The 9392-nt window shown below is 30.4% G+C and overlaps 2 protein-coding genes across 2 annotated transcripts; both read left to right on the top strand.

Annotated features, from left to right (window-relative positions):
- Positions 1-210: 210 nt before the first annotated feature.
- On the top strand, positions 211-2146 carry LOC106746679. Its single transcript, XM_014623478.1, has 3 exons — positions 211-278; positions 1019-1151; positions 2093-2146. Exons 1-3 carry the CDS (start codon positions 214-216, stop codon positions 2144-2146), a joined length of 252 nt encoding a protein of 83 aa, XP_014478964.1. The 5' UTR covers positions 211-213.
- A 1601-nt stretch (positions 2147-3747) lies between these two features.
- On the top strand, positions 3748-9184 carry LOC106746678. The gene is made up of 5 exons (XM_014623476.1): positions 3748-3897; positions 4943-5065; positions 6984-7138; positions 7871-8003; positions 9131-9184. The coding sequence occupies exons 1-5, from the start codon at positions 3748-3750 to the stop codon at positions 9182-9184; spliced, it is 615 nt and encodes a 204-aa protein (XP_014478962.1).
- The last annotated feature ends 208 nt before the right edge of the window (positions 9185-9392 follow it).

Raw genomic sequence — 9392 nt, 5'->3', positions numbered from 1 at the left:
CGTTGGTGTAATCGCTACAAGTCTTAATCTACTGCGAGTGAGTGTTGTTTAATAAAAAAATACATACCTTCGCGTGCAAATGCTAAAAAATATACTAACCCAAAAATATTCTGTGTCTTTCAGATTTTTTTGATAGTGTCATCCGTTAGTCGAACATTTGACATTGAAGGACTGATTATACAGATTACAATCTTATCTTATCAGTACATGTACATGTTCATGGTTAACAATGTCGGTCAACAAGTCACAGATCACAATGATCATGTGTTCGCCAGCGTGTAAGAGACTTTTACTTGACTTTTACTCGCAAATTCGTGCGCGGACTATTCAAACGTTGATATTAACAGACCATACAAAAATATTTCAGCGTTTTTATTCCTCATATGACCTGTACTTTACACGTTTCTAACTCGTTCTATCATTTTTATATTCGTGCCTTGTTATCTCAGACATGCGCGGTCTGTTAAGTAAAAGAATATAAGTGAATATAAATACACGCGGATATACATGAATATTTTTGAACCGGGCTCTGAAAAACCCACATAAATGATTGACTTATATATGAACTGACTGAATAATAATTTAATATGAACTTTTCTAATTGGTGGTCCAGCGGAAAACTCCAGTCACCGGTCAATTTAAGTGGATGTGCGCTAATGGGACCCACCTATATTTTTAAGGACAGCGCTCGTCTTCAATACTTTGACTCCAGATAATGAATGACGGCACGTTAACATGTTTCTTTTTTACTCAGTTTCGTTTCAATACGGAAAGAAACGCGATATAAAAACGGAGGCATATTCATTTAGTCCAATCGCTTTCACTATTCAAACTAACAATTTTTGCGGGCTGAAAACGGAAATATTTTTGTATATATGTATATATATATATATATATATATATAGTAGCGAGAATAATGTGGAGTTTTTAAGACGATAATCTTCGTTAAGCGAAAAAGTCACATTCTGTTGAAGGCTTGTATCATTTTGCTATTGCTAATTCTATCATCATTTTGTAGGTACGAAATACAGTGGTACGTAACTCCCTTACAAATACAGAAGATGGTACTTTTCATGCTGCAAAGAGGCAGTAAGACCTATTATTTGCAGCTCGGTAGTCTTTTTGCAGTATCTTTGAAAGGTTTCACGTCGGTAAGAAAATATTACCCGCAGTGTCGTCGGAAAATAGTAAAATAAGTCTTTTATTTCAAAATGTTTCTCGTATTAAACAGATAATTCTAGTATCGATGGAATTTTTTATTAATAACTAAAAATTCTATCGATATATCTATCAAGTCTATGAAAGTAATTTCGCGAATATTCGTTGTGATCCTTTATAGAAATTTAATATTGAGTTACTTCAAATTAAATTTATTTTAAATTTAAAAAAATGTACAATAATTTTTCCTATTGTATAACAACCATTTATTCTTTTCGCATTTCGCGTTTCGTTGTCAGCGTTACTTTAATGCATGATCGAAGGGGAATTTTTGATACCAACTATGATATCTTAAAGAATTATGTTTATAATATATTATTATTTCGTTCAATAAACATTATAATGGACTTATATCGTTCAATAAATTTTATAATATTGGCAAATATTGGAAATATCGCAAGAACTATTAGTATGCAACGAAATATATAGTACATATTTGTAATCCAGTTATATGATTAATTTTTTATTTGAATTATAGATCATAGTGAATTTCAGAGCAATCGATAAGTTACTTTGTAAAACATAAATAATAAATCAATATTTATAATTATATAAAACGTTACTAAATTAATTAATTAAAAATATTCGTAACCATATAATTTAAGTATTCAAAATTACTAGCCACTAATATTAGAAATAATGCGCAGCAATTAATTAATTAATTTACCACTATTAAATTTCTATAAGAAGTGTCAAAAGTCGCCGAAATATCTTGTTTGCTCATTATATATGTGCGTATATGACTAATTTTATAACAGGAAAAAAATATCTTCAAACTGAAATTATTAATCTGAAAATTTTTGTCAAAATTTTGGAATTAATAGCCTCGTATGTTGTAAGAGCGAAATCATTATTGGAACGCGTTTCTTTGCAGCTGATGAGCGCTTCGATATCTTATTTCACCTTTATCTATTCGACGCGACAATGAAGCGGGGATCTACCAACGACGTAGTTTATTAATAAGAGAAATAAAATATTAAAATAATTAAAATTTATATCCAAAGATTTATTTATTATACCGGTTTTTAACTGTCAAATGTAAACATATTTGGTAAACTAAATGTTGACTTGTTTATTCCATTTTAAATTGTAACGAGTACGGGAATAAGGTAAAATATTATTCCGCTGTACTCACAGATGAGGCGACATGTTTATGATTTTCTTAACGCGATTTATACATCATATCCAAAGTTAATTAACATTTTCTAAACTCTAACTTTGATGATATATAGCCATATAACAGCAGTGTAGGTCATTTATCACTTTTATAATATTTTCAAATTTGTGTTTCTTACAGCAGAGAATTCGATCAAATTTGACCTATTTTGCATGTCTCCTTATTAATCATTATATTAACATTAGAGTTCGATTATTTAATGAGGTACAAAACATAACCGAATTTATAAAGATTAAAATTAATTTTAGGTTGTTTGTTTCAGATCAATAGAAAAAGTACAAACTTTAGGGCAATGCGAACAGAATCGTCTCAACAGCTTATATTTAATCAATTATATTTTCTTTTATTATATGCATAAAACATAATAAACCTAAATTATTTTAAAGATAAAAGATGTATAAAACTTAAATATTATAAGTGCATTCATTTTATACAAAAAAATTTTTGGAAATAGCCTTGAGATCAGCCGTTTAAAGTAGAGACACTCCCTGAAAATTATTATCAACTTTTTGGAATGAATAGTCTCATATTTTAAACGTGCATTCATTAAGGGAATGAATATCTCATTGCAGCCGCTGATCGCCACGATATCTTATTTCACCGTTATTTATTCAACGCAACCCTAATAGAGATATACAGTATCAATGTAATCTCTCAGCAACGTATCTAAATAGAAATTTGCTAAAAGAATTAAATCTACGCTATTTTTCATTACTATTCCTAGGTATGGAATATAACCGAGGTGGCCGTGGTTGGCTTATTTATCTCATTACAAGAAATTGCTATGTCAACGAAAAGATATCCTGATATGCCGCGAATTATTTTATTTTATATGTTTTAAAAAGATGCAGGAACATAAATTTTCAGATACATAAATTTTCTGAAGACTTACTGCTGTAACGTGAGGTGATATATCAACATCGAGAGCCAAACACGATGAATAGAGTTCAGAGATGAAACGTAACGTACGAGTATAAGCGCTCGTGTTAGAATGAAACACATTAAACTACGAAGAACAGAAATATGTTTGCGTGTGGGACAGGATATTTCGTGAGAGCCCTTATGTCATAGCAAGGAAATATCTGGAAAAATATTTTCCTCCGGAAAATCGCTTAATCGCAGATATAGCATCAAAAACAATGGCGAAATAAACATTGCGTTTTCACGGTGTTATTTCGCGGTCATTTTGTTCTCATTTCGCGTTATTTAAAACATTGGCTACATTATGCTAGAATGTACGCTCAATAAGAGGTAAGTTATAAGATAATCATCCTACTCACACAAGGGGGTGGAGGCAAGCAAACCTTCCTCGATGTATTCGGCGTCAAGCGGGTCTCGATGCTCGTGCAGGGATGATTTACACGCAGTACGTTCAAACGCATCTCAGTCTGAATCGTATTCTCCTGCTTATACTCGGCTTGTGGCCCTATCAGCAATCGAAACTTGTTTCATTGCAGTTCGGTCTGCTTTTTGGCATTCTGACGACTTTTATTCTATCTCAAGTATGTTGATTGTTTTGTACTACAGTTATTACACGTTAATTTGCTTTGCAGTCAAATCCATAGAAACTTTTATTAGGATTCACGTTAAAATAATAACATTTTTAATTTCTCGATTCTTCTTCTTAGATAAAAAGCTTTTTGTTCCGGGGTAAGTTTAGATCTAATTATATAAGGATTTTAACCTGATCTAATCATATATATAAAACAGATAAATTTTTCTTGATTATGTCTGATTAGATCGCATATAATTATAACATGGGAATAAAACGCAAATGAACAAAAAAAATAACAATAAAAAAGTAATAAAAAATAAAAAAAAACAAATAACAATATTAGATATAAACTGATATGGAGTTATATATATCTTGATAAAATCACATATAAATAAGATCAATAGATCTTGCATATACCATAGTTATATGTAATTTAATACAATTATATATAATTAGATATCAAATTTTTCCCGGGTCCCTAACTTTTTATATAAAATATAAAATATATGTTATATAATTATATATATTATATATATTATATAAAATATAAAATAGGAAACAAAATTTATAGCACAAACACACGCGCGCGCGCGTGCGTCCTCGCATGCACGCATGCACGCACGCACGCACGTATGCACAAGAATTATAAGACATAAGTTGTTACGTGCATAGATTGGCGTGATTTTTACTTCAAAATGTACGATGGACCTAGTTCTAAAAATTCTCTTCACTGTATTTTTTTTAACTACCTGCGTGATAAATTACGCTTCGTTTTACGTCAACAACGAAGGAGTGAGTTAATGATAATTAAATACTTTGTATTCGAAAAGACAAATAATTTTTGAAGTTTTATAAATGTTTTTCTTCTTTAATTTTTATAGTTTTTCATTTTAAAAATTTTTTAGTTTTTCATTTTTATATTTTATAAATGTTTTTCTTTTTTAAACGCTTTGTAAACGACAATGTGTTTAAAAAGAGTCAAAAGCTCAAACATTAGTGCTAAAAATTAAGATATGGAGTAACAGATTTAAGAATTAAGATTAAAACAACAGGTGAAATCCCTGATCGAACAAATTCAGCGTAACTATGACGAATTAAAAGACGAGAACGAAATTGCTATCATGGATGAATACGGAAGCAAGACAAAATGTTATACTGTTATATTAACAGGTGAGGTAACAAGTTATGGTTTCTCTAAGACGTGATTCATACGTTAGATTTAAACTCAACAAATGTATTATTAACAATTTAAAACTAATGAAGTTCAAGTTTTATTTCTCATATTTATTTTCAAATCTTATATTGTGTTTGTAACATATATATCGAATTTTCGCAAAGCGTTCCGCATTATTTTCCCTTTCTTTACAGTTTTTATAGCATGTGGTATATCTGTTACTTTTCTATTGCAATTTTGGCAACGTATTCTCGGTATAATTCTGTCCTCAAACAAGACTCGACCGATTAACATGCTACAATTTATGAGTGAATACTGCGCCGATAAAGAGAAATATTTCTACTTAATTCTGCTGCACGCAAACGCGGCCCTTTACATATGCTGCTTCACGATGCTCAGCACTGGGACAATACTGTTATCATATGGTCAATATATTTGTGGGATGTTTAGAATTGCAAGGTAAAATACGAACTATTTATTTGTGAACAAAAATGGGTACAATATGCAGAGAAAAAGATTTCTTTAGATTTAGTATTCCTATTTAATTCACTAAAATTTATTTCATAGAAGCAGCATATACTTATACGAAATAATATTTGTTGGAGTAAAAATGTTATCGTCTCATTCAAGAAAACTCTATTATCTAACAGAAAGAACGCTATTGTTTGAAATATCTTTTAACAAAATAAAACATTATTTGGTTATAATAAATATGTAAAATGCAACAAAATTATTTCTTTGTAAGAAAATTATATTTAGTTTATTACACATTTTTTATTTAAGATAAATTTAGATATTCGTGGAAAATTAATCGAAACATTAGTTTCTTTGGAGCATGCCAATAATCATATTTATTTGGATGCAATACAATTTATTAAATTTGAAGAAATCTTTTCCTTAGTATAGTTATAATAGACAATGTTCGCGAGAACTTCGGTACGTGAATTAGTACTCATTCAAAAATGCAGCAGAAAAATATATAAGTATGCGCTATATATATTAACATATATATCTCACGGAAAAGATAATTTAATTGTTACGATATGACGTTTTATTACTTAATTTGACTGATATTCGACCATCAACGAGGTAGTTTGTATAGCCTATTTTGCGACATTTAACACCGGATGATGTTGTTAGCATACGATCAACCTATTCACGAAATATTCAGGATTCAGGTGATGGATAAGCTTCGCATTTGTGAAGGAAAATTTAAAATCACGTCTGCCATTTACAAAAATCCAGCGGCCGTGTAAAGTCTTATACGGCTAAAAATATTGGAGAAGAGTATAAAATATATGCTATATATGCGGACTTATATTGCATACGTTGCAATTTAGTTCGAATATTGTACACAAAACTTTACTTCCACCATTTAATAAATAGTTAACTAGTGCCGCTACTAATAAGCAGTCGTATCTCACATAAGTGCGTTAATTCAAGATATCATCATCGAAATTGTTTCTCAAATTGTTTACAGTTATCGCATCCGGCACGTGATGAAGCTGAACGTGATGCGACCAACGAATCCGCGGAACAAAAACTCGCCCTACGAAGGATTAATTTACGCAGTAGATATTCATCGCAAAACTTTACAGTTGGTATTAATCCAATTATATGCTAAAACGTGTGCAATGAGAAAAAGAGAGAGAGAGAGAGAGAGAGAGAGAGAGAGAGAGAGAGAGAGAGGAAGTGGGAGGAAAAGAATGAGAGAGAAAGATGTACGCTTTTACCTTTTGAAGGTTTGCCGAATGTCTAATGTCCATATTCTCGTTATCGTTCTTCTTACTGATAGGCGCTGGTGTAATCTCTACGAGTCTTAATCTACTACGAGTGAGCGTTGTTTAACAAAAAAATACATACCATTGCATGTAAATGTTAAAAAGTATATTAATGCAAAAATATACGGTGTCTTTCAGATCTTTTTGATATTGTCATCCATTAGTCAAACATTTGACATTGAAGAACTGGTCATACAAATTATATTCTTATTTTGTCAGTACCTGTACATGTTCATGGGTAACAATGTCGCTCAACAAGTCACAGATCACAATGATCATGTGTTCGCCAGCGTGTAAGAGACTTTTACTTGATTTTTACTCGCAAATTCGTGCGCGGACTATTAAAACGTTGATATTAACAGTTCATACAAAAATATTTCACCGTTTTTACTCCTCATATGTTTTACACGTGTTTTACACGTTTCTAACTGGTTCTATCATTTTTATATTCGTGTCTTGTTATCTCAGGCATGCGCGGTTTGTTAAGTGAGAGAATATAAGTGATTATGAATTCACGCGAATATACATGAATATTTTTGAAGCGGGCTCCGAAAAACCCACATAAATGATTGACTTATATATAAAGTGACTGAATAATAATTTAATATAAACTTTTCTAATTGGTGGTCCAGCGGAAAGACTCAAGTCGCCGGTCGATGTGAGTGGATGTGCACTAACGGGAACCACCCATATTTTTAAGTACAGCGCTCGTCTACAATACTTTGACTCCAGATAATGAATGACGTCACGTTAATATGTTTCTTTTTTTCTCAGTTTCGTTTCAATACGGAAAGAAACACGACATAAAAACGAGGGCATATTCATTTAGTCCAATCGCTTTCACTACTCAAACTAATAGTTTTCGCGGGCTAAAAACGGAATATTTTTGTAAATATATATATAGAAGCAAGAATAAAGCGGAATTTTAAAGATCATAATCTTCGTTTAACGAAAAAGTTACATTCTGAGGAAGGCTTGTATTATTCTGCTATTGCTAATTCTACAATTCTATCATTACTTTGTAGGTACAAAATACGGTGGTATGTAACTCCCTTACAAATGCAGAAGATGATACTATTCATGCTGCAAAGGGGCAATAAGGCGTATTATTTGCAGCTCGGTAGTCTTTTTGCAGGATCCTTGAAAGGTTTCACGTCGGTAAGAAAAGATTACGCACAGTGTCGTCGGAAAATAGTGAAAAAAGTCTTTTGTTTCAAAATGTTACTGCAATATCATGAGTATTCGTTGTGATCTTTTATGGAAATTTAATATTGAGAGCTACTTTAATTGAAATTTATTTTAAATTAAAAAAATTTACAGTAAATTTTCCGATTCTATAACGACCACTTAGTCTTTTCGCACAGCGTTTCGTGGTCAGCGTTGTTTTACCTTAATGATCGAACGGGAATTTCTGATACCCACTATAATATCTTGTGGATGTTTATAATATATAATTATATCGTTCAGTAAACATTTTAATGGACTTATATTGTTTAATAAACATTATAATGCTGGCAAATATTGGAAACAGCACAAGAACTATCGGTATGCAACGAAATATATAATACATATTTGTAAACGAAATATATATTACAATGTAATATATATTATATATTTGTAAACCAGTTACATGATTAATTTTGGATTTGAATTATAGATTATAGTGAATTTTAGAGCAATCGATAAGTTACTTTGTAAAACACAAATTATAAAACAATTTATATCAGACATAAGAAAATTTAATTATTTTTTTGGTTATCAAAAATTTGTAATTATTTTTGCAAAAATGCAGATGTTACTTCCAGAATATGTTTATAATATTTAAAAAGTAAATAGAACATCGCAGATAAGTTCGCAACGTATTCTAAAAATGTATGAAAAATGGTAATATTTTACGATGTAAGAAATATTATAGAATCACAAATTATAGTAATAATTATTATTATTAAATATTAATCATTAATGTGAAACATTATCAAATTAATTTAAAGTATTAGTGACTGTAATTTAAGTATTCAGAATTACTAGCCACTAATATTAGAAATATTGCGCAGCAATTAATTAATTAACTAATTTACCAGTATTAAATTTCTATTAGAGGTGTCAAAAGTCATTGAAACATCCTGTTTGCTTATTATATGTGTGAGTGTACGACTTATTTTATGATGAAAAAAAATTCTCTTTAAATTGGAATTATTAATCTGAAAATTGTAGTAAAAATTTTGGAATAAATACTCTCGTATGTTGTAAGAGCGAAATCATTAAGGAAACGCGTCTTTTTGCAGCTGATGAGCGCTTCGATATCTTATTTCACCTTTATCTATTCGACGCGACGATGAAGCGGTGATCTACCAACGAAGCAGTCCATTAATTAGAGAAATAAAATATTAAAATAATTAAAATTAAGATAGTTAAATTCAAAGATTTATTTACTATACCTTGATTTTTAATTATCGGATGTAAACTTACTTAGAGATTTTGCTGCCTTGTTTATTCCACTCTAGATTATAACATCCATTTGCTGCGTCGCACGATATACAGTAAATC

Source organism: Dinoponera quadriceps, unplaced genomic scaffold (assembly GCF_001313825.1).
Source record: "Dinoponera quadriceps isolate SergipeBrazil2010 unplaced genomic scaffold, ASM131382v1 scaffold1565, whole genome shotgun sequence".
Taxonomy (NCBI): domain Eukaryota; kingdom Metazoa; phylum Arthropoda; class Insecta; order Hymenoptera; family Formicidae; genus Dinoponera; species Dinoponera quadriceps.
The sequence above is the reverse complement of the archived record's forward strand: the minus strand, read 5'-3'. Positions and strand labels throughout refer to the sequence as shown.

What these genes read in the sequence shown, in the direction of transcription:
- LOC106746679 (XM_014623478.1), top strand. Translation starts at nt 214, where the DNA reads ATGTTCATGGTTAACAATGTCGGTCAACAAGTCACAGATCACAATGAT. An exon ending in GATCATGTGTTCGCCAGCGT is followed by an intron (nt 279 to 1,018) that starts GTAAGAGACTTT and finishes ATCATTTTGTAG; the next exon opens with GTACGAAATACAGTGGTACG. An exon ending in CTTTGAAAGGTTTCACGTCG is followed by an intron (nt 1,152 to 2,092) that starts GTAAGAAAATAT and finishes GTTTCTTTGCAG; the next exon opens with CTGATGAGCGCTTCGATATC.
- LOC106746678 (XM_014623476.1), top strand. Translation starts at nt 3,748, where the DNA reads ATGATTTACACGCAGTACGTTCAAACGCATCTCAGTCTGAATCGTATT. An exon ending in CGACTTTTATTCTATCTCAA is followed by an intron (nt 3,898 to 4,942) that starts GTATGTTGATTG and finishes TTAAAACAACAG; the next exon opens with GTGAAATCCCTGATCGAACA. An exon ending in CTGTTATATTAACAGGTGAG is followed by an intron (nt 5,066 to 6,983) that starts GTAACAAGTTAT and finishes GGTGTCTTTCAG; the next exon opens with ATCTTTTTGATATTGTCATC.